At 40.3% G+C, this 26,178-nt stretch overlaps 1 protein-coding gene across 8 annotated transcripts in view; it reads left to right on the forward strand.

Moving 5' to 3' along the window:
- Positions 1 to 26,178, forward strand: part of SLC9A2 (solute carrier family 9 member A2) — a 100,618-nt gene that overhangs the window by 51,896 nt on the left and 22,544 nt on the right. For all 8 annotated transcript variants that reach the window (XM_035271803.3, XM_035271804.3, XM_078348397.1 and 5 more), the window contains 2 exons: positions 16,664 to 16,881; positions 17,851 to 18,053. In XM_035271803.3, coding sequence (XP_035127694.1) covers positions 16,664 to 16,881; positions 17,851 to 18,053 — 421 coding nt within the window. The remainder of the gene's footprint in view (positions 1 to 16,663; positions 16,882 to 17,850; positions 18,054 to 26,178) is intronic.

The raw sequence follows: 26,178 nt of genomic DNA on the forward strand, positions 1-26,178 counted from the left end.
TGAATGGGGTGGGAATCCTGGTGGATCTCCAATGTCGGTGATGGAAGGGTTGGAAGGTCTATGCTATATCAAGTGACTGGCCTCTTGTGAAGATGAAATCACAGGTTTACTTATGCCGGTAATTCAGAAGTAAGAGACAAATAGGGCCACATATTCCTGATAAATAGCACAGGTAATTCTCTCTTGTGGTTTGTGGGCCAATAAAAATCGTTACCTTTGTTTCCAACTTCAAAGTGAAGATTTATTTGACACTTTACTGTAGAGGAAATTTCTTTATTACATTTAAACTAATATTGTCATTAGCCAGGTGAGGCAGCTGACGCCTATAATCCCAGCCCTCTGGGAGGCCAAGGTGGGTGGATCACTTGAAGTTAGATGTTCGAGATCAGCCTGACTAGCATGGTGAAAACCCATCTATACAAAAATTAAATAATTAAAAATTAGCCAGGCGTGCTGGTGCGTGCCTGTAATCCCAGCTACTCAGAAGGCTGAGGCAGGAGAATCACTTGAACCGGGAAGTGGAGGTTGCAGTGAGCCAAGATCACACCACTGCACTCCAACCCAGACAACAGAGTGAGATTCAGTCTCAAAAAAATAAAAAATAAAAAAATAAACTAGTCATTGCAAATAGTATACCAAACATAAACAGTTCCTTAAATAAGATATTATCGGTAATGTAAACATTTTTGCATCAAAGTTATCATGTGTACCCATTATTCTGTCATGACAAATGCAGGTAGAGACTCACATTAGGGTGTGTTTGTTCTCAGAAGTGACACCCTCCTTTCTAATGTGGGGTCATTAGTATGCCATTCAAAACTTGACCGTGTGTGTTGCTTCCTTATGGTGTAGATCACAGATGTGCGTGCCCCGCCCCTCTCTAAAGCGCACTGTGTGCACTTCCACGTTGTAATTACTGTATGTACTTCAGTCCAGGGGATACAGCATCATGATGCAATTAAAAATGCATATCTATACACACCTCTTTTATAGAACCAGTCGTTTTTTCTGGGCTAAGATTGTACTGAGTTTAGAAATTCTTATCATACTTTATGCTAATTGCACTCTCTTTTGCCATTTATAAACCAATTTTAAGGTTAATGGGGGTAAATACACCTGATGTACTGAGAATGCTCAGTACTTTCCCTTGTTTTCTTAAGAGAAATAAGCAGCTCCTGAGAAAGGAAACTAGGCAGAGAGGACAGGCAGCTGGTGGGCAGGGAGAAAATTTAAACTGCCTGTGGAATGATTTGTAAACCAGTTGTGAAACTTGGCCTCCCTGAGTTTTACCTGCTCTCCAACATCTCACCCTCCTTCGCCTTCTTCCATCCATCCTTCCTTCTCCTTCCCTCTTCGTATTGCCTTTCAGAGCCTGTAACCCTCTACGTTAGCTTTGTTGCCTCTTGTGCAGCCTGTTCTAGAAGAATGTCACTTGCTTAATGAGCAGGTAGTTACAAGATGAATCTAATGAAAAAGAAACAATCTTATGAGTAACAAAAGGTTTTGGTTTGTGATAAAAATGCAAGGAAACTTTTAGAGGAAAGCGTGGGACAGGATTTCAGTATCTTGATTTCTTTGGAAAGATGCCGGAAGCAATGCACCTTGGGTGTTCATAAAGTCTACTGTTGCTGCTACTTAACTTTATCATGAAACTGTGGTTTTATAGGCTTTTTACTGACAAGTAAATTAAATAATATGAGGGGAAGTCTTATTTCGTCTTACAAAATATCTGGAGAGATGTCTTCTGAGCATTCTTAGATTTGGTTTTCCTTTTGTGGTCCTTCCTAATACTCCAAAACCTAATAAAATGTTAAAAAATCATTTCTGCTTATTTTTAATATACATTCAGAAGGGTTTTAGATGCAAATGCTAACAGGGTAGATGCCATTTCCTATTTTCTAATATTATTCTAATCATTTCTATACTGGAATAAATTGTTGCAATAGGGAAATGTGTGTGTGTATGCATGTGTGTGCATATGCATATGTGTGCATATACATGTGTGTTTCAGTTTCCACAGCATCAGAACTAGAGTTAAGGGAAAATTTTCATAGTCTCTTAAACCAGAAACTTCACATATCAATAGCAGTGGACATGTTTGAGTATCAAAGCACTATAGCAGAGATGAGAGGTGACTAATAGTTATTGACTTTAGAAGTTCTTGCCTTGACTCATGTGTTTTGAACTTTATATTCAGAAATTGCTTGCAGTCAAAGCACTGTTGATTCTTAGGGACAACGGTGTATTTGACCTCGTTTTACTTTCTTTACCCAAGGATACTATTGGTTGGATAAATTGATCACTAAAATTCAGGGCCATTACAGAAATCAACTTAAGTCGAAGTTTGTTATCCCCTTTAGAACTTCAGGCTCCTTTCTGATCCTCCCCTTCTATCCCACACAATCCCCCGGGCTCTAATAAGTAGGACATTGGAAACACAGTGACCTGAAGAGGGAGTGGCATATTTGGCCTCCACAGCAGCAAATTTTGAAAATGGCTAACTCCTCCTTCAGATAGGAGAGTGTTCAGATAGCCCAGTGTTTTTCAGTTCTGTTTTGATGGATTAATAATTCCTTAGTATTTCTTTCCTTAAGGGTACTTTCTAAGTAGTTTCTATTTATTGTTAATTATTCTGGCAGCATTATTGCAAAGAAAGGAGAAAATAGTGATTATTAGTTTCATTCTTATGAATAAACATATTGAGGCCCAGATGGACAAAACATGGCTGCCAGATGACTCAGTGGAGAATTAGGCCTGACACTGCATCTCCAGGTACCAGGCCAGTCCTGTTTATGTGCGATATCCCCTAAAAGAAGAAGAAGGCTGGGCGCAGTGGCTCAAGCCTGTAATCTCAGCACTTTGGGAGGCCGAGGTGGGTGGATCATGAGGTCAAGAGATCGAGACCATCCTGGTCAACATGATGAAACTCCATCTCTACTCAAAATACAAAAAAAAATTAGCTAGGCATGGTGGTGCGTGCCTGTAATCCCAGCTACTCAGGAGGCTGAGGCAGGAGAATTGCCTGAACCCAGGAGGTGGAGTTTGTGATGAGCCGAGATCCTGCCATTGCACTCTAGCCTGGGTAACAAGAGCAAAACTCCATCTCAAAAAAAAAAAAAAAAAAAAAGAAGAAGAAGGAAAAGGAGAAGGAGAAGGAAGAAAAGAAACAGCACATCCCAATGCAAATTTGAAAATGAGTAAATTTGTAACAGGAATTTCCAGAATGATAGGTTTAGGAATGAAATCCAAGAGTAGGTCCAGCTTGCTGGACTGAAGTAGTCGCTGGTGAAAGTGTGAAGAGCATATGCTCTCTTCGTCCTTTTTTTCTTTGTAGGAGTTAATTGTCATCTGTTTAAAACTTTGAAGAAAAAATAGGAAAGCGTACCTTTTTTTTGGCCTATTCTAGTTCCTCTTGGTTTACCCACACTTTATAGTATTTAGGAGACTATCTCTTCAAGATCCAAGGGTGTTAAACCATATCCCTGCATGCCAGAATAACCAGTTCAACATGTTTGTGTCCACAAAGATTAAAATTAACCTTACATGACATCGTAAGACATTCATAAAACATTATATGATGCCTCACGTTTGCAACATGCTTTCAAACACAATGCCAATTGACTCTCATGTCAGAGTCTTGAAGTGTGAAGAAGAGCAGTAAGAGAGTTTGCAGAGAAGGAACGGGGGAACCAAGGCGAGAGCCTTAGATCTCTGGCTCCCTGTTTCTTCTCACTGTGTCATTGCCTTGACAAATAATAGTTTTACTTTTAATTATGGTGTATGCTTTCACTGATAGCTCTGACTGGCAAAGACCGACCACTTTAAAATCCGGTATGACCACTCCAAACATAAATAAGCCTGGGGTGGAAGGAGGAAAGGTAGTAAAATGATGTTAGAAATAAAGTGATACGAAAACAAAGCATATACCCCTTAATTTCTTGAACATATTCAGGGGAAAGTAAAAACAAAAAAAGGAACAAAGAGCTTTTATTTTCCATTGTGTAACTTTGCCTAACTATAGGGTAAGACTAGTAAAGACAAAAAGGAATTGGAAATTATAAGCCTTAATCTAGAGAAATGTAAACAATTCATGGAATTATTTGTATTTATTTTTATGATTTAAACTGTTTAATTTAGTAGATTCAACCCCAGAAAGAAACAAAGTATTTTTTTTCCTCCTTCAGGAACAAAAATAGTAGGCTGTCACTTCTTTCCAGGGTTGAACAGGGTGGCCACCAGCCACGTGTGGCTTCTGAGTACTTGAAAGTAGAACTGAGTTGCATTTTAAGTTTAAAATACACAGCAGAGGCTGGGCATGGTGGCTCAGTACTTTGGGAGGCCGAGGCGAGCAGATCACTTGAGGTTAGGAGCTTGAGACCAGTCTGGCCAACATGGCAAAATCCCATCTCTACTAAAAATACAAAAATTAGACAGGCATGGTGGTGGATGCCAGTAATCCCAGCTGCTACTGAGGAGGTTGAGGCAGGATAATCGCTTGAACCTGGGAGGTGGAGGTTGACGTAAGCTGAGATTGCACCACTGCACTCCAGCCTGGGTGACAGACTTCATCTCAGAAAAAAAAAAAAAAAAAAAAAAAAAAACAGCAGATTTTTAAGACTGAGCAGGAAGAAAAGGATTCTAGAGGATCTCATTAGTAACTTCTATACTGATTTGATGTTGAAATGACAATGTATTTGACATGTTGAGTTACATAAATATAGTCTGAAAATTAACTTCAGTTTCTTTTCATGTCTTTCACTGTGAATACGAGGAACCTGCAGATTACATATACGGCTCCTGTGATTCCTATTAGACACTGTTCTGAAGTGCTTCCCACTTAAGTGTTTGCTACTTGAGTATTTGAAGACTTGGTGACATATGTTTTATTCCTTTTGATGGAGTAAAAAAATAGGCCATGAAAAGATGGGAAGCTTTGATGGTAACTGTGCTCTTTATAAAGAACAGTTCTTTGAGAATGGGGAAGTTTGGAAAGAAAATAAGGACAGAGAGACTGAAGGGAAGTTGGAGGTTCTTGTGAAATGGCTTGTGATAATTAAGATGTTACAGCTACCTTGTGAAAAAGAAAAATGTTTCCCTAGGTCCACATTCGGGGATTTTGATATAAACATCCTTAAAATCTAAAGTGGGAGGGAAAGTTATGACTCCTGCAGGAATGAGAAACATACTTTAAAACAGATTCCCTGGGTTGAGATAATATATATATATTGTGAATTGAAGTTGTAAACGTATACGATATTCAGTATTCAAAATATAGTTTCTTGCCTCATCTTCTTAGGGGTAAAACACCATGAAAGACATTATTTTCATCTCAGCTTTTATCTGTATTTACTCTGCGGACTGATTAAAGATCAATAGAGCCTCTATATCAGGGTCTGTAGGTCTTTATTTTAGCTAATCTCAAAATATATTGATTTTTGATGGAGGCAAAATAAATCAAACAAATAAAACTCATTCTAAGTAAGATTATGTATTCCATTCTTGAAGATTATCAGGGATAGATTGTGAAGCTAGTCAGTCTTCCCTCAACTTGTCACATGTGTCTTAGTGTCTTCTGGTGTTTATCAAGTGGTCAGGGTGCTAAAGGAATAATTAATATACCAGGTACTCAAGGAATAGTAATATAAGTTAAAGTGAAACACAAGCAGAAAAGTTTGTTGTCTAGGAAAAATTGATACAATGCATAATAAATCCAATAGGTGCTGTACTTGATTGGCTTATGAAAATCAATTCACTGCATTCTTAGAATGATATTTAGCTAAAAAGATTATTGATATTGCTTTACTTGTTATTAGGATGAATCATACCATTGCTTTTCTCTTTCATTACAGATAACAGGGTAGATTTTAGAGGTATATTAGGAGTTCTTTAGACAAGAAAAAACTTGGTATTTGCTTGCTAACTTTAAATTACACAGAACTTTAACAATTTGCTCCTGAATTAAGAACTGATTCCTCGAGATCTATTTGAAGGGTGGATATTTTTGCATAACTGAAAATGCTGCTATCACTTTGCCCCTTGGACTACTTCTTGGCTGCCCTTCTTCTTTCTTTTATTGTACTTTAGGTTCTGGGGTACATGCGCAGATCATGCAGGATTGCGGCATGGGTACATACATGGCAATGTGGTTTGCTGCCTCCATCTTGACTGTTCTTAATGTTTATTTTTTTAAAATGATCATAGCCCTGCTGGCCTATATTTCAAGAATATTGTAGGAAATAATGTTACTTTCTGGTAAGTGTGGGCCAAAATATAAAACAGGATAATAAGTCAGAAATGTATAATTGCTGAGAAATAATTACCTTTTCTTTTTTAATGAAAATTGTTTCAGAAAAACTGAAAGGAAGTGTACACTTACCACCCAGCTAGTACTTCTGAGTTGACACACTTGGAAACATGGATTAAATTAGTGTTTCAGCCCCTTCATGAGGAGGTTAGAGCCGGGACTACAGCTGTGGAGGTCAAGGTTGGCTCTTCCTTGACATGATACATGTCCCAAGGAGAACTTCCTTCTTGCTTGAACAAACCTCAGTTTACTTCTTAGCAATTCTCTGGACAGACGAGGACGTGTGAACCTCAGGTCCTCCTGTGTTGGCTTCTGGGGTGAGGAGAGGCTGCCTGCAGCTCCTCTTGATGCTGTGGCATTTCTCTTGTGTACTTGCTCCTGCAGCTGCCACTTTTCCTTACCACAATCAAACATGAGGTCTGACTTTGTCAGTATTCCCAGGGGACCTGTCTTTCCACATGTGTCCTCACAGTTAACCCCCCGTTATTTGACGTACCTTGAGTCACCTGGCATCTTTGTAGCCAGGAGCCCGGCTGAAACAGTAGAAAGAAGCTCTGTGTTAATGAAGGAAGCTGAACTCCAATCAGGTTCAGCCAGAAAGGAGTGATTTCCTGAATCATGTGAATAAATACCTTTTTGAGAGGACAGGTGGGATTTGGCATCAAGGTGATGGGACAAGGGACTCCTATGTCTGCCTAAGCATTTCTCTCTGTCAACTTTGTGTCCCTTCGTGAGAAGGCTTCCTTCTCATAGGTTAGCCCTCTCCAAAGCATGGAACCAGGGTCACAGACAGATCAGGCTTTGTATCTCCACAACTCTGTCACTGAAGAGTACAGTGAAATCTATCCTGCCGGGTCCTGTTGGAAAACAATTCAGAGCAAGCACTGATTGACCCAGGGATTTGATGAACTGTCATGGGATCAGATTGTTTCATATGACCAGCCCTGTGACATGAGAAGTAAGGTTTGTTACCAGAAGAAGGCAGTGAACTTAAACTCACTTTGAGTGAGACCACCATCCCAATCTGGGCTAACTACAAGTTAGCAAGGAAAGCTTGATCCTTTATAGTGAAGTATAGTGGGATGGGAATGTTGTTGCTGCTGGGGTTGAAGCCTCAGTGATGAAGAGAGGGGCTTCTGGGTAGAGGAAGAGGTGTACTTGAAGGCTCCACGGTGAACTGAACTCCAGGTTGGTGAGAAGGAGGGGACCCAGTCTTGCCTGACTTGTTGTGTGCTATAGGCAGGTGGGAGCCTTTGGAATCTTTAAGGAGAAGTGATACAATCGTATTTCTGTTTTATGATAAATACATGATCATAGTTCTTCCAGAACTTTATACCTTGACACTTACAACCGATAAAGTTTTCATGGTACTCTGGGTGAAAGCTGTAGGTCACAGCCCCAGACTGACTGGCTGCCCTAGATCTGAGGAATCCTTGATTAAGGAGGAAGGTCAGGAAATGCTGCTGTCAGCAGGGATAAGGTGCCTAGGTAAAGACTCAGGCAGGAAAAGAAACTGTGTGAAGATGCCTGCACACTAACCAGTCTAGGCAAGAGAACACAGGGACCTGCACCTAGATCCAAGTCATAAAAATTGAGAGACAGGAAGGAAGGATAGTTGGCAAATGTAGTTAAATCCAAATTATTCCTCAAATCACATGTTAACCCTTATGCTCACCCTCCAATACAATTTTAAATAAAATGACTCAAACTTCAGCTCTTTTTTTCTCATTTCTCCTTCCTCTTCTGAACCCTTTGCCTATACTCCCACTTGCTGTCTTAAATGTAAATGTATTTAGGAATCACCTGGAAATGTCATTACATGGACAGAATCCCAGGCCTCAGCCAGAGATTCTGATATAGGTCTTAGATGGGGCAGAGGCATTTACAGTTTTCCAACATTTACACATGATCCACCAGCCTTACTGCTCTAATATACATGTTAGGAGCTGTAAGAACTTCCAGAAAGCAGTAACTCATGCGGATGTTTCTAGGACTCATGTAGAACCACAAAGCATTCTGTGTATATATCTGATGCAGGATTGCTGCATGCGGGTTTCTCATATCCAGGCCCACCTCCAACATAGGCCAGGAGTCCTCCACCTGGAAAGCCTTAATTCCACCATCAAAATGTTGATCAAATCTTCTTGCCTCTCTGAGGCTCTTCTTAACACTCCCCAGCTAAAGAGGGTAGACTCCATGGGACCCTTGCCGCCTGTGCTTCATCATGCTGTTGATGTTGAGTTGTGATCCTTTGGTGTTCTCTTTCCACATAACCACAGTTGCTTTAGGTGCCAATAGGTTATCTATAAATATTAGCTGAATTGAACTGAAAGCAGTTATACAGGAGAAAAAGATGCAGAGAATTTATGCAATGGACAAGGCTTCCTGATTAATCCAGGATTTATGACAATTTCAATTTACTCTATTTCATTTTTGATATTTTAAAAAACATTGTTCAGTTTTTATGATTGGATCCTGTTTTAAAAACAATTTTTGTTTGCATTTTCTCATGTATCAAACTCTGTTTCCTTTGGTTGTCAGGTTTTCTGGAAGAAGCAATTCACTGTATAGTACATTCGTGCTCTGGAATAATTTAATTTACCTCACTCGAGTGAGTACTTTATTCTGAGAGCATGCAATGTGCCCTGACTCACCACAAGACCTGGCTTTAATCAATACAGAAAAAACTTTTTAATTGGTCTTCATTGTTGCATATGCTTAGCACTGATTAGTGGGATAGGCTTTCATATTTGGCAAAGCCTTAATTGAGAATATACAAATATTATTTGGGCTATGTTTTCCTGCAATTGAATTCATACTTTTAAAAATCATATAGAATGGGAGGAAGACTGTAACCAGGTTTTTTTTTGGGTGCTGGTGAGGCACAGCTCCCCTGAGAGAATGCTGTGGGTTCTTGGCCTCCAATTTCTTAAAGAATAAGCGATGGGACCACTGCAGGTAGTTGCATGCTCATGAAAGTAAAATATCAGACCCAAGAAGTGTGGTAGAAAGGTTATTTTATTTAGGGAGAGAAAAGAGAAGGAGAAGAAGAGGAAGACTTCCATGAAGAGTGTGGAAGGGGATTCCAGAAGGGAAAATCCGACCAGGTGTGTGGACATGGACTTTTATCCTGGGAGGAGCCCCCACGTTCTCCAAGTCCCTGGGCCAATGAAAGGAGTTCCTTAGAACTTCCGCTGGAGAATTTCAGTTTCTTCCCGGGCGGTGAAATTCAAACAAACTGTTAAATCCCCGGGTGGGGGGCGGGGGGGGGGGGGTGGCGCTGGGAAATTCTTGCCTTAAAACTACGCCCCCTCGCGGACCCAGAAAGAGAACACATACATTCCCTCATTCCCCACTTTGAACACGAACATTTAAATTTTGTTGGAATAGGGGCATTGATTCTTTTTAACTACTTTCTGCTGAAATGGGGCACAGAAGGGGCCCTGTAGTTGAGGTTTTTTTAGAGGGGAGCCTTTTAGGGGTGCTGGTTGGTTTACAAGTTTATGATAGAGCTTATGAGACAAGGACATTTGCGGTTTTAGCGGCAGGATTGTGACCTTATGGTTTTATAAGAAATGAATATGACCAGGTGGTAAAGATGAAAGACCCAGAGTTATAAACCAGGCCAGGAGAGAACAGAGCCAGGTTTTTAGTCCAGTTTTTTCTTATTGATTTTTGAGTTTTATGTTTAAAATAACACTTAACATAAATAACATATTTTACAAAATTTTAGCAGCTTTTTTTTTTTTTTTTTTTTTTTAGAAAGAAACAGATTTTTCTTCTTTCTGTTGTTAGCAGATTTAGGGCCCTTTTATTTTTATAGTTATGGCAGCTGAAGAGTTAATCTGGTTTGCAGAGAGAGCTGCCTTTTGCAGAGAGAATTAGCAGCATTATTTTGTTATTAATTAACTTTTGAGATAGCTTATAGTAACTGAACAGAGGTAGTAACTTTTTTAATACCAGCACCAAGTTTTTTACTATTTGAGGGATAGCAAAGTTGAGGGTTATAGTTTTATTAATGCCAAGATAAATTAGACTTATGAGGAATTACTTCTTTGAGGATTTTGTTGGAAAAGCAGATGTATATTTTTTAATGACTTGCAGGTGTATGAAGGGTTTTTTTTTTAACTTTAGGCTGCAGAGTGGATTGTTTATGACTTTTTTTGGAGGTATTTAAGGCTTTAGCCGAGTGTGATGAATATATTAGTTAATTGTTTAATTCTACACAGTTCTGATTGTAGATAAAGCACTCTGGATCTTCATTCAACTAGACTTAGCATTAATTGAACTTGTACTTGGTGCCACTGTAGACACAGACCATGCTAAGCATTAGTCCATTGTCTCAAAGCACACATTCTGGTAGAAAAGAAATAAATATTGTAGAAAGCAGGTTAATAATGGAGTCATGGAGTAATACAGAAAAAAAAGTATCTGTTAGAATTTTCTACTCATAAAATAGATGACAAATTATTTAAATAGAAAGGAAAGTCTGTTTCCACCCCACCCTCCCTGGGGTCGGGGGAAACTCTTTTTGAGATAATGTCTATTAGCTGGCCTGAATTTTCCTACACTGTATTTTGATTGATATACTGATAAAGAAAACCTCAATTGCTGATGTAGGTGAAAACCACTAATTATAGTGCTCTCCCATCTCTATCTCTAAATTGGTGATGATTGCCATATATTTACGTTAAAGTGGGGCAAGATAATAACATAGCAGGGTGCATCTCTGAATTCTGTGCATGCCTCACCTCCACATCATCCCACGGAATGGTACCTAAGACCTGTCAAAATCTGGGCATGTTTCAGGATGTGAAATGGGCAATAGATATAGAGAAAATATATGCCTATTGCACCACCATTCCTATTAAAGATTAATCCAGGTAGTCATTGATGCAAAATACATGCCAGACACTGTGCTGATCAAGGCAACACTTTCCTTTTTCCTCATGGAGCATCCAGTTTGGGGAGATAGACATTAATTATGTGATTGAAATTATAATTTCTCATTTTCTTTCCAGCCTATGAAGTTGAACTCCTAAACATTAAGTATAGCAGAGTCATTGAGCCCTAACCTCTTTCATCCTCATCTCTTAACGTTTTCAACTTCCCCTCCTCCAGCTAACAGAATCATTTGGCGGTTTCCTAAATGCACCACCCTGTTTATTTCTTTTATGCCTTTGATATGGCTGCTGCTTTTCCCTGAATTACTCAACGTCCTCTTTTCCTGATAGGTGAGTTTATCCATGAAGATGGTGCTCAAATGTCCTCTTTTGTGGCAGAAGTCACCCGTTGCTTTCTGCACGTCCATAGCATCTTCCCTCTTATTCTAGCACATACAGTGTTGTGTTCCAATGATCTCTTTTTGTCTGTTTCTACCCTTAGACTGTGAACTCTTGAAGGCAGAAATTGGGTCTTACTTGCTTTCATCTTCCTAGATCCCAGCACAGAATTTTTCTCAGAATGTATGCTCAGAAAATGTTAGTTGATGTTAAATTGCACTTCACAAAATCATATTAACTAGGTATGGAAATTTAAGAATTTAGAGAGACATGCATGGAAAGGTTGGGGGCAGGGAAGATGATTCAAAAACATGAGCTAGTAAAAGTGGCACTGTATTAAGAATATTGAAGGATAATAGTTTTATTTTTACACTTTCGAATTAAAAAATTTAACCAGAATTTTCTAGAACATTAAGAGTCCATTTTTGCTACTATTTTGTTGGTGACAGTCTCATATTGATGTCACAGAATGAGGATGTGAGGCTGTGGACTTTAGATATGAAATCCTCATGTTTTCATGTGATGAAGGAAGAAATCTTCTCTCTTGCTAGTGTGGTGGCACTGTAATAATGCTGTGATGTGACATTGTACCCAAGGACTATCCTGGCCACATACTTCAAACTCAATAAGGCCAAGGACAGTCTGATACTATCTTGCACCATTCTCCAGCTCTGTAAGTTTCTTGTGATTCTTTTAGAGAAATGGAGACTCCTGTATACTGTGAGGGTGATGACTATCGGCTCTAGAAGATGACCTGGTGGAGTGGGCAGAGATGATTTCATTCTTTCTATCCCTAAGAGACTGTTTTGCCTGTACCTCTCTAGTGGAAGGGCTAACTTCTGATGTTATTGAAGGTGAGGTGGTTTGACTTCAGATCAGAGTACATGGCAACAAAAAACTTTCTTTGCAATAAAGACACCTAGAGACCTTTGTTTGAGGGACCATGTGACTCAAGTTATACATGGCAGATCAGAACGGGAACACTGGGAATGTTTCCCCCAGCCCCTCAGGAGCCTCAGTGTCACAGACATGCGCACACTTTCTGAAAAGGACACCACCAGATGCTGGAGGCTGTGATACCCACCCAGGATGTCCTTTCTTCCTGTTCAGTGTCTCACTGAGGCCAGTAGGAAACTGCACTGAGTAACAACAAGGAGTCTGGCTACCACGAGCATCATTCTTGGTATCATGTTAAGGATACAAAGCAATGGAAAATGATCCCATGGACAATCATGTTAAATTAATTCCTTTTTTATTCCTACACCAAAGCTACATTTTAATTGTTTCTAAATAGACAACTGTTAAATTGCTCATTTAACAGTGTCTGAACTGTTCATTTGGCAAAAAGTAAATGATACAGGCAATAAGTAATCTCCAGTGATGAACATAATTTCAGAGGAAAATGTTTAGAACGTTTAGGAAAACTTTCCTTGTCAGCCTTTTAAAATTACATTTTTGAATGATTCAAAACAGTCAGTTCAAGAGGGAGAGAAGGGAATGTGGTTAGTATGAGGAATTATCTCTGTAGCTGAAGTTTTGTTTTAAAAAATACAAGTGACAGGATAAGGCTGGGTGGTGGGTACTTTGGTGTTCATTACTTTCCATATTTGTCTATAAGTTTAGCTGCTTTATAATAAAACTCTTTTGAAGTATCTTTTGTATAGGATTAGAGAATCTTAAAAAGTAATATGGCTATTATAGATTACTTTTATTACAAATTTTCTACCTGGCAACATTTTTTCCACTACATGAAGTACCTAAAATAGTAACATTTTTGAAAGGCTCATAAGTATGTGTTTCTGTATACCTGTCTTTTTTTATTGGACAAATTTTACTTTTTTTTTGAAGTGGAGTCTTGCACTGTCACCCAGGCTGGAATGCAGTGGCACGATCTAAGCTCACTACAACCTCTGCCTCCTGGGTTCAAGTGATTCTCCTGCCTCACCCTCCCAAGAAGCTGAGATTACAGGCACCCACGACCACGATCAGCTAATTTTTTGTATTTTTAGTAAAGACAAAGTTTCACTATGTTGGTTAGGCTGGTCTCTAACTCCTGACTTTGTGATCCGCCTGCCTCAGCCTCTCAAAGAGCTGGGATTACACCTTTTAAAAGTCTAGTTAAAGAGAAATTAGGCCAAAATATAAAAGATGAAGATTTTTAGAAATGTGGGTAACGAGTGATTTGTATCTGGGGCAGTGCTGTCGAGATGCCTGATATTGGCTTGCTGGGACAGCTGCCACTTTCTAGCCTGTTCTTCCAGTTGCTTTACCTGCTGGAAGAGGTTCCAAGATTTCATATCAAGCCAGTGTGACAGAGTTCTTGCTAGCTTCTGTCACCCAACTGCGTGCAAGCAGCAGAGGCCATGAGCATCTGGGCCATGCACTTAGTTGAGGATACAGTTTAGGGGAGGAGAATGCAAACACCTGGTAGGGGCTGAATAATGGAGATGTCCACATTCTAATCCTTGGAACCTGCTAATTTGTTACCTTACATGGCTAAAGAGACTTTGTGGATGTAATTAGGTGAAGATCCTGAGATGGGGAGATTCCATTGGATTATCTGGGTGGCCTTGATATAATCCCAAGAGCCCTTATGAGAGGGAGTAGGAGAGTCTGACTCAGAGAAGATGTGGTTAGGAAAGCAGAAGTCAGAGGGATGTGGCATGAGCCAAGGAATGCAGGAGGCCTCTAGAAACTCGTGATGGCAGTGGACAGATTCTCCCCTAAAGCCTCCACCAGGAAAAAGCCTTGTCACCACCTTGATGTTAGCCCACTAACATGATTTTGGACTTCTTACCTCTGGAAGTGCAAGATGGTAAATTTGCGTTGTTTGAAGCCGCACCATTTGTGGTTATTTCTTACAGCAGCCATAGGAGATGGATACAAACAGGCTCGTGCTTGAGAAAGGACGAGCCACAACTTGGTGGGCAGGGAAGACTTCCCTCCTATCAGAGATTGGGGGGCTCACTGAGAATTTGGAAAGTGTGAGGATTAAGTCCTCAATAGTGCTGGCTTTGTTTTTGTAGAGAAGAGGTCTTGTTATTTTACACAGGCTGGACTTAAACTCCTGAACCTAAATAACCCTCCTGTCTTGGCCTCCCAAAGTTCTGGGATGACAGGTGTGAGCCACCATGCCTGGCCCAGTTAATGTCTTGAAATCAGACTGCCCAGATTCATACCCTGGCACCACCATTTATTAGCACTGGAATCTTACATAATCGAACCTCTGTCTGCCTTTGTTCTTCCCTTTATAACTATAGGAATGATTATAGAACTTGCTCATAAACTTGTTACAGATTTAACTGACATAACCCAGTAAATGTGTTTGCATAGTATCTGGCACAAAGTAAAGGTGCTATAAAGTAGATTGACTGTTTTTATATGAGTCCTCAACTATTCAAAGGCTTTGCCATGTGTTTATAGATGTTGAATTTTATTAGCACATTTAATAAGGTCACTTTTTCTTTTGGAAAAGCACATAAATTATATATTCTTTACTTATAGAAATCTACAGGAAATGCCCACTTATTCTGGGGACAGTGACATGGTGGTTCAATGTGTGGTCCTTAGATTGATGGAGTCTTTGTTTTGTTTTAGTAAGGGCACAAAATTAAATATACCTGCATTTGTTTTCTATGTGAACAACAGATCTGTTCCTTGCAATGAGATGCGTTCATGGTTACCTGTTTAGGTTTTAGAGGACGCTTAGGTTTGCATTCTTCTGTGTATTCTTATGCTCACAGTAGAAGGCTTGCCTTAAGACAGCAAAAGTCTTCTCAGCGTGAGGAGGACCACGTGATGGAAGTAGGGGAAGCTGAACTAGGGTCACTGTAGTGCTGGAGTTAGGAAATGCTGAAAACGTTGCAGATCATGACCAGTAATCAGTTTATGGTTATCAGTTAGTGGAAGGCAGTGTGGCTCCCTTTAATCCCATCCTCCTGTTTCATTCTGCAGAACCTTCTGTAATGAAATTCTTTTGGTACTTTATAGTAACTGTGTCTCCTTAGACCAGACCTTCCATGAGCTGTCTCCAAGCTCATCCTAAATTGCCCTCTGTGGGTGGCACCTGAGTCGATCGGGGTGGCATTCTAGACAGAAAGGAACCCACATGTGTAGTAAGGCAAGAAGACAGTAAAGAACAAGTGCAGGATGAGCAGTTCCATACAGCAGAGGCACATGGTTTGTGGAGAGAGGGCAGCTGTGAAACTGGAATTCTTCACTGAGGGAAGTGTGTGAAGAGCTTCAGGAGTGTGGACTTGACGCTGGACCTTGATCCTTTTCTACAGTGCCATATTCCAGTAGATATCATGAAAGTGGGAATAAAGGGCTGTGTGGTCCCAAACTTTTGGAAATGTTGGGGAGAACAAGCAAAATTTTTGCTTTAGGAATTCTCAGAGCCTGTTAAAACGTTTTGAATTTCCCAGAAGTGGATACAATAGATAATAGAAATGAGACTCAGAACTATGGATTTTAAAAAAGTGAGGGGGTCTAAGAGATATTTGGGGTGAAGAATTGAAAATAGTTCTTGACCAATTTTATGGCAGGGGGCTACCAAGGTGTGACAGGGAGAGACGCCTAACACAAGCCCATTTTCAAGTGCCTGGCACAAAGTAAAGGTACTATAAAATAGATTAACTGTTTTTATAGAAGTCCTCAGGATTTTATGCAATAGAATCATTTTACATAATAGAGGAACAGAGAATATGTGGGAAAATAAATCAGTTTAGAAAGATTATGAATTTCAAATTTATTTTGGACTCATTTTATTTGAGATACAGATAGGAGAGCTGATGGTGTTGATGTCCATAGACCTTACGGTGTAAGTCTGGGGTAAAGAAATTGAAGGATCAGAACGCTGGGCAGAGCAGGGTAGTTGAGCCAGGGTTGGTAATGAAGACCTCCGGAGATTGTAGGATTTCCAAGGTTTACAGGAAAATCACATTCACCTATGGAAATCATTCAATGATGTAGTCTTGGGCAGAAGAGTAGAGCCATAATTTAGCTCTTAAGTGCTGTCTCTTGCATTCTGATTAGGATCATTGTCAGGTTTCAATAAAGGCTGAATCTTCTTTTTCAGAATCACTGCTTGTGCAATGACTATGAATAAGTACGTGGAAGAAAATGTATCTCAGAAATCCTACACAACCATCAAGTACTTCATGAAGATGCTGAGCAGCGTCAGTGAGACCTTGATCTTCATCTTCATGGGTGTGTCCACTGTGGGCAAGAACCACGAGTGGAACTGGGCCTTCGTCTGCTTCACCCTGGCCTTCTGCCTCATCTGGCGAGCCCTAGGTAATGAGTGCTTGCTTGCTAAATGCACATATGTGACATTCACTAATAGAATGGGGCTTTCCTTTTGTCACTCCCTTTCTGCTGTTGAGGCTTCTTTTTTATCTTCTTGATTTATTCTTTCTTGTCTACTTCTTACTCCTCTTCTGTCTCTTCCTCCTTAACTTTTTTCCCCTCCTTCATCGTCCTCTTCCTCCTTTTCCTCTTTTTCATTTCCTTCCTCTCCTTCCTCCCCATTATCTTCTTCCTAGTCCTCCTGTTTCTCTTTTTTCTCCTCTTTCTTCTCATCTTCCTCTGCCTCTTCTTCTTCCCCTTTCCTTCCTCATCGGCCTTTTCATTTTCTCTTTCTTGCTTTTCTCGTCCCTTCCTGATGTACTACTTTCTTCCCTGAGTATCTTCATGCCCTTGTTATAAGTCAGATTATCGTGTCTTGTCTTCTCGGATTTCATGTTTTCACCCACAATCCTGAAACAACATCAAAGGCCCAGAGCCTGCTATTACCAGGCAAGACAGAAAAGGGGGAAGATTTTGGGGTCTGTTTTTGTTTTTGTTTTTATTTTTTTATTTATTTTTGAGACGGAGTTTCGCTCTTGTTACCCAGGCTGGAGTGCAATGGCGTGATCTCGGCTCACTGCAACCTCCGCCTCCTGGGTTCAGACAATTCTCCTGCCTCAGCCTCCTGAGGAGCTGGGATTACAGGCACACGCCACTGTGCCCAGCTAATTTTTTTGTATTTTTAGTAGAGACAGGGTTTCACCATGTTGATCAGGATGGTCTCGATCTCTCGACCTCGTGATCCACCCACCTCGGCCTCCCAAAGTGCTGGGATTACAGGCGTGAGCCACTGCGCCTGGCCTGGGGTCTGTTTTTAAATCCTTTGCCTTTGTCACAGAAGCACAGAAAATGAGTATATGTATTTTTATATTCTGGCCTCACCCAGTCTGTTTCCTCTTGGGTTTTCTTTCTGTGCAGGTGTCTTTGTCCTGACTCAGGTCATTAATAGGTTCCGGACCATTCCCCTGACCTTTAAGGATCAGTTCATCATTGCCTATGGAGGACTGCGAGGTGCCATCTGTTTTGCACTCGTGTTTCTCCTTCCTGCTGCTGTTTTTCCTAGGAAAAAGCTGTTTATTACGGCTGCCATTGTTGTCATATTCTTTACTGTCTTCATTCTGGTGAGTAGAGTTCTTTTGCCTTTTACCAGGAGGGAAAAAATCATTCAGAATATTGGATTCTGTTTACGGGATGCAAAGTAGGAAAGGTGTGTTGAAACTTTGGTAGTTAGTAACTAGGGAAAATTATATTTCCTGCCTGGATTCATGTCACCAGATTGTTGAGAGGCCTTAGAGAGTCCAATTTGGTCACTTGGCCTACACAGAGAAATTATTATTTAAGGAAACTAAATGAAGTGCTCTAATCTTAGAACTGGAAACTTAGGAACTACACTTGCTAATGCTTATTATTTTTCTGACTTAGCGAATGCACTTGTTAAATGCTAGCTGTGCACGATGACCTTCCAACAGCTGTTTGACATGAGTTGACTGCCTAGCAGTGACTCCCCTGAAATGAGGAATGGATGAACGCACATTTAATATTGGGAGGCAGAAAGTGTGGTGGACCTGTATCCAGATCCCGACTTTGCAAGTGAATCAGTCCCTTTGAGTTAAGATGCCAGCTCTTAGAAGATTATATTCATTTATCGAATATTTACGGGACTCCTGCTAAGTGCCAGGCAGTGCTCTAGGAGCCAGAACATAAAAAGATTCCTGTTCCTGCTGCAGAGCTTACATTTCAGAGGGGTTGGTAACACTAGACAAGAAACATAATACGCAAATCATAGAGCATGTTAGAAGGTGATAAATGTTATATGATAAGGAAAGAGCAAGGAATCAAGCGTGGTAAGGGTAAAGTGGGTGAGGCCTGTTACAATTCCAACATCAAATGGTCATAAAAGGGAACAGTGAGAAAAATGACATTTGAGCAAAGGCATGCAGGAAGTGGAGGAATTAGCCAAGCCCAAGAACAACCCAGGCAAATGCACTGAGGGATCAAGTGTGCTCTTGGCCATTGTGGCTGGAGTGGCACAGGGTGTGGGGTGGCATGTAGGAGAATGAGGTGAGGCAAGTTCTGGAATCCTATATCATGCAGGGCCATGCAGGCCAGTGTATGAAGCGTGGCTTTTCTCCAAGTGAAATGGAAGCAAATGGAAAGTGTCATGCAGATGTTCTGACTTCTTTTGTACAAGGATCACGCTGGCTACTGTGTTGAGAATAGACTGTTGTAAGGAAAGGGTGGACGTGGGGAATCCAGCATGGAAGCCCTGCAGTCATCAGGCTTCCATGGTGGAAGTTCAGTTGGTGAGAAGTGGTAAGATCCTAGAACACATTCTGATGGAGCAACCTATGGGATTCCCTGATGGATTCGATATGTTGTGAGGGAAAGAGGCATCACCCACAACTCCACAGGTTTTGGCCTGAGCAGCTAGAAGGATGGACTTGCCCTCAATTGAGAAGCAGAAGTGTGTGCATGACAGAAGTAGGGGTAGGGAGATTGTCAGTTCAATTATGGGCATGCTGCATTAGGGGTGTCCATTAGACCTACAGTGGAAATATGGATGTGGCAGATACGAATCTGGACCTCAGGAAAGGGGCTCTCTGGCCCACTAGCAAAGAACTGGTATTAGAAGCCATGAAGCTGGATGTTCTTGTCAAGGGGGTGAAAATATATATCGAAGAGACCACAATAGAGGACTAAGGATTGAACCTTGGGGCAGCCCAACCTTAAGACATTTTCAGGAAGAAGGGAGCAGGCAAGGAGAACTGAGAACCAGTGATTGGTAGAAAAGGAGGATGATCAGGAGATATGTGTGTTTTCAAAATTTATTCATATGTATTTAACAGTTAGTGACAGAATGCTTTCTAGGTGCAGATGCAAATCTAAGCATCTTACATGTTAGTTCATTTAATGCTCATAACAGTTCCATGGTACATAACTCTAGGAGTCATGGTTTATTATCCCTGTTTTGTGGATGAGGAAAGTGGGGCACTGAAAGTGGGGTTCGGCAAGTTTACCAATTCTGCACACTAGTGAAATGTAGAGCAGAGTCAAAACCTATTTGCTTTTGACCCTGAATAAAGTGTCCAGGAGAGAGCCTTGTGTGCAGCGAGTGCTCAGTATTGTAATGCTTCATGATTTTCCTCCTTCCTTCTAGTCATTTCTTCAAAAGACAGTTCATCCTTCATTCATTCATGCCTTCCAACACTGGGGACAGTGAGTTGTCTTGAATCCTGGAGAAGACCCTTTCCTGAGTTAAGAGGACCACTTTCTGTTATTGTCTTTATTATCAACATCTTTCTGCTTCCACACAGTATTATAGACCAGAAATGGTGATGACTTGTCCTGAGGAAGTAGTGGCAGAGAAGAAAAAAAGCAGATGCAGTCCTCTTTATTTTGGAAGACTCTTCTATGTGAGAAGTGAGCCAAAGCAGGGCAGAGGACCAGTCGAAGGATGACTGCTAACTCGTGTTGTGTGGAATGTCAGAGAGCTTATGGGGTAGGGGAGATGCTGGAAGTCAGGAAGTTCATGTGAGATGGATCTCAGTGATGTAGGAGCATGGCTTTCCCTGAGTATGAAGAGGACAGGAGGAGGATAGATGGGAGGAGAGAGATGAAGGTGAGTAAAGACTGTGATAGAAAAGGAGAAAGCCTGAAGCAACAAACAGCACAGTTGAGATGTATTGGCCAAATTTGGTATTGTGAACACATCAAGATAACCCTCCATTAAGGGAGACATCTGGGGATCATTATTTAGCACCTGTAGGTGTAGAGATGTCAGTCTTTCCTCTCATTGGGTTTAAAGAGAGTCTGGTAAGTTCACCTGGGTATCCACAGAGAGGAGAAATTGCTGCAGTTCCACTTGTGTTGATATCTTCCCTTTCCTGTTCTCTGCCCCTTCTGCGGGCACAGGTTGGGGACTGCACGCCTATGGCTAGGTTCCTTGACTCTGATCACATCCTCCTCCTATTTTCCTACGTACTGCTGGTTCTTAAGAGACTCGGAACACACACACATGCACAAGCATGCATAGACACACACACAAATACACACATACTCCCTTCAGAAAGGATCTCTTTTCTAGAATACATCAAAGATTAAGGAATTCAGTGAAGGAAACCTGGAGGGAAATACTTGATGAGATACAAATATAGTAGGAATAACTAATTATAAATCCATGCATAAAATGTTGCCTTTCAAGTAAGAATTATGTATTCTTTCTCAAATGTCAACTTTTATGTTGATGGACGGATTACTAAATTTTAAATATGTTTTTCAACCTTTATGTCACTATTTTTATATGATAAGCTCTTCCAACCTGGTATTACTGAGTTATAACTATCTTCTGAAATAGGATTTCATATGACATATCGTGCATTATTTGATATCATAGTTTATCATGAGAATTTTCACATTGCTTGAATCATGTTACTAATAGATGTAGTCTCTTTAAGAAGCACACTATCATGTTATCAGAATATGGTCCTGTTTGTGGATTTTTTTTTTTTTTTTTGAGACAGAGTCTCACTCTGTCACCTAGGCTGGACTGCAGTGGCACCATCTTGGCTCACTGCAACCTCTGCCTCCTGAGTTCCAGTGATTCTCACCTCAGCCTCCCTGAGTAGCTGGGATTACAGAAATGCACCACCACACCCAGCTAATTTTTGTATTTTTGGTAGAGATGGGGTTTCGCATGTTCGCCAGGCTGGACTTGAATTCCTGGCCTCAAGTAATGGCTTGGCCTCCCAAAGTGCTGGGATTACAAGCACGAGCTACCACTGTGCCTGGCCACGGGATATTGAATGAGGAAACAATTGTGACTTTTAAGTTCATTTTTTTCCAGTACAATTGGTAATGCTATTTATATCAAATATAAGCTATTTCTCATGTTTTAAATTTATATTCAAAATTGGGGATGGTGGAGTACCATTATATAAAGTGCAGTTTTAGAGTAAGGCTATTGTGGGTTGATATTCTAGGCCTGCTATTTATAGCCTCTGTGGGCCTCAGTTTACTTAGCTGTAAAACCTAGACAATGGTATCTCCCTCTCAGGCAGTGCAGAGGAAATACATGTATAGAATATGACACCTGACACAGGGTTTTCGCCTCATGATTTGTCATGTTTAAAGTGCAACTTTATGAAAAATTGTAACCAAAGAAAGAAAAAGATAAGTTCTTTCAATATACTTTTCTCTGGAAGGAAAAATGATTACAGTGCAATAATTATTATTTAGTTAATCCCTATAATAATAAGGCAGATCTCAAGAATTCTGTAAATGTATTAAGTGGTTAAGAAATCCATCAAGTGGCAAGGTTGACCAGAATTCAAAAGATAGCAGCCACTTTTGCACATTAGTGATGTCATTTATAAGTCACTGGGCAGAACTGTGAAGCATCTGTGGTTTTACTATACTTGTAAGCTAACAAGTTCACCTGTTACTATTTCATGAATGCTGGAGAAGACTCCCGAGTCAGAGACAAAGGACTTTATTGTCCATGACAAAAGCTGTAGCCTGAGCCTTGTGTTGGCTTGTGTCAGTTTTCCACACCTCCTTGTCCCATGGGGGTGACACAGGGGACCTGTGATGGATGTCTGCACATATTGTGGGCTGCATTGCAGGAGGAGGACACTGAGTTTGGGGACATATTGCTCTCTCAGAAGGGTGATCTTACTACATTTCTTAAGAGTCTCATTGTTTGCAACCCTGAGAAATGGCCCAAGTAAAAAGTAATCAAGGCCTGACATTCTTGGCACCCCCTGTAAGAACATGTGGGGATGCTCAGGGCCCATGGTGGGGTAGCCTTTCCCAGCAATTACACGAATCTTTGCTAATTTAGCCTCTCCAACTGGAATGATGTTGCTCACTATTTTATAGACTTTGTGAGGACCCTCAAATGTACTTTCATTTGTGAAATAAATGGTTGGTTTTTTTTTTTGTTTTTTTTTTTTTTTTTTTTTAAGACAGAGTCTTGCTCTGTTGCCAGGCTAGAGTGCAGTGGCACTATCTCAGCTCACTGCAATCTCTACCTCCCATGTTCAAGTGATTCTCCTGCTTCAGCCTCCTGAGTAGCTGGGATTACAGGCATGCACCACCAAATCCAGCTAATTTTTTTTTTTTGTATTTTTAGTAGAGATGGGTTTCACCATGTTGGCCAGGATGGTCTCAGTCTCCTGACCTCATCATGATCTACCTGCCTTGGCCTCCCAAAGTGCTGGGATTACAGGTGTGAGTTACCATGCCACGCCTCATAATTTTTTGTATATATACTATTTCATAATGACACCATCTTTATAATTAATTAACCTATGCCATTATTAGGTGGGATTCCATAGAATTTAGAATACTTTACAACAATCCTACAATAAAATGAGCAAAATGATCAGGCTTTTTTAAGATGGAAAAATGTAGGTGAATCATTTAGAATGTCAGAGGAAGAACAGTAAAAGACAATTCCATGTGTTTTTGATGGAGCAGACAGGTGAATGAAGGTGACATTTAATTTGGCGAAGACTACCTGGAGAGTATTAGGTCTAAAGGGTAGGACATCATATGTTCAGTTTTGGATGTGGGATACATTTTGGACATGCATATTTGCCTATTAGACTTCTAAGTGGAGATGTTGAATGGGCAGTTATATACATATGAGCCTGGAATTTTGGTGAGAAGCCAGAGTGGGAGATATAAATTTGGGATTCCTTAATGTATGATTTTTAAAACACGTAAGTCTAGAATAAATTATTGAGGGAGTAAGCATAGAAAGAGTATAGAAAAGGTGGTATCTGACCTGAACCCTGAAACACAGTAATATTTAGAAATCAAGAAAAGGTTGAGGATACAGCCCAGGAAACTGAAAAGGGTGAACGGTTCAGGAGGGGAAACATCAGAAGGAGAGGAGAGGCTTCTAGCAACTGTGACAAATGCGGCTGCAAGGTCAGACAAAGTGTGAGTGGAGAACACAGCCTTGGATTTAGGGACATAGTGATAAGTGGCCTCTGCACAAGTGTACTTTGGGTCAGTCAGGAGAACAAAACCCTCATTGGCTGGATTCAAAAGGGGAGGGGAAGAGAGAGAAATGGAGGGCAGGAGATACTGGCAACTCTGTTGAGGTTTCTTAGAGAAAGGAGGTAGTGTCCAGAGGTGGATATTTGTCATAGGATGGCTTCTGTTTCTGATTTTCAAAGAGAAGAGCACATTTGGATACGGATGGTACAGGAAAGAGAGAAACCTCAATCAGCAAAGAGGAAGCTGGAGTTTAGGGGAGAGAGAGACAGACACAAAAGAAGAAATCAATGTGCAGCATGGGAAGTGCTAAAAGAGAGACGCATTGATGGGGGCTGTGAACAGCCACTGAAACACTTTAATGCTTCTCACTCTACTTATCCCCTTCTAAGATAAACACTGTTTGCACAACTGCATTTATGATCTCTGTGACTGAGTGTATGATGTGAGAAAGGCCTTCCATAAGATAGCAAAGCAACGGTAGTGATATTTTTTAATATATGAAAATTGTTTCTGCAAATTTTCCTGGAAATTACCTGCTAAATCAGCAAGGAAATATAAGGCAGTTTCTCTCTCCTCCATTCTTTTTATTATGCAAATATTAGTTCCAAAAAACAACACAAAACAAGAACTCATTTTCTTAAAATATGAGATTGAAAGAATGTTCATGACACTCACACCACAGTTGTATTTTTTGTTCTTGTTTTCCCCTCTTATATAAATGGGAGCTGGGGCATGCAAGGTGGGAGGGAGGCAGAGATGGAACAAAATGAAAGACAAATCAGTCTCCCCGTTACTCTCTCTGCTCCTGCTGTTACATGACTCTCCCAGGCAGGCCTGACCCTCAGGGGTGGTGTTTAGTATGTATGCCAAAGTAAAGGAACAGGTGAAAATTTAATTTGTATTTGCAAAAATATTTATTGGTAGTTTGATGAAAATCTAGGGGTTTTATTTTTTTTATCTTGTATGGATGGTAACAAGCTATTTTATTTTTCTAAGCTTTATCGGGTTACTCCCTGGATAATCTAAATTAGAAATTTTCTAATGTGGGCAAAATAAGATCCTTTTGCAGTCTTATTTCTTTCTCCCTCCCAACCAGACACCCAGGTTCCTAGAATAGAGCATCCAATCCAATTTGCTTGGCTTAATATGGGATACACAGATGTCACATACTCTGCCTGCAAAATATATGGATTGAAGAGGGGAGGAAAGTAAAAGGAGAGGGAGAGGAAGTAAGGCAACTTTCATCAAATAATTCTTACTGAGCATGACATGACTACTGCAGGCAATTCAAAGAGAAAAGGGGTGACTATGAAAAGGGTCTGTATATACAAACACATATTGTTTTAAGCTTTATGATTGTAAACTGAAATATATTATGCTTTTAGAAACTTGAGTTAATTGGGGGGTAAGCCACACTTTCTTCCTGGAGTGGGTCAGTTGTGATTTATTTGTGGTAGTGCATTTACTTCCAGATCATCCGCAGGGTGGAAGGAATCAACATATGGATTGGGGTAAGCCCTGGGTCCTATCTTTATTTTATGTCCTGTATTTACAAAGACAGTCTAGTCACTCACTTACTATTCACTAATTGAATGCTGATAGGAAAATAGCACGTGAAACAGCAGCTTGTGTTTTTAGAACTATTTTATAGTTTTAAAAATTACATTGATTTTTGTCAGCTTTTCCTTGAGCTATTATTAAACTAGTGGCTACATGGAATCTGGAACTTAGTGAAATCTCCCATCTCTGAGAACCACATGTTTACACCCGTTTTCATTTATATAAGTTAGAAATTACAGAACATGTGTTGATTGGAAAACTGCTGTTACCTTATATGTTATCTCAAAGTGATAGACTGACATACAAGTAGAACACAAGATGTGTTTTATACCAAATTTGGTCAAAATCAGTTCATACTTCAGAAAGTTAAAATGAAAGTTAAGCTGAAAAATGCCCAGAGCTTGACTGATGGGAAAAAAAAAGACTTTCTTTAAAAAATGGATGTGTGTGCATATGTGTATGTTTGTCTCAGTCAGTTTACATTCGGTCTTAAAGACCGAAAGACATGGGGAGAGATGAGATGAAAGTCAAATGCATGGCAGGGAACATCCCCCTATACAGCCACCCTCTGTCCCTGAAATCCTAACACCCTTTCCTATCCATGTATCCTTCCTGCCAGGAAGTAGTGGCCATCTGCTCACCAAGCAAGAAATGGGAATCTTGACTCTCACCCCCTCCTTA

The sequence above is a fragment of the Callithrix jacchus genome, chromosome 14 (assembly GCF_049354715.1).
Source record: "Callithrix jacchus isolate 240 chromosome 14, calJac240_pri, whole genome shotgun sequence".
NCBI classification, from domain to species: Eukaryota; Metazoa; Chordata; class Mammalia; order Primates; family Cebidae; genus Callithrix; species Callithrix jacchus.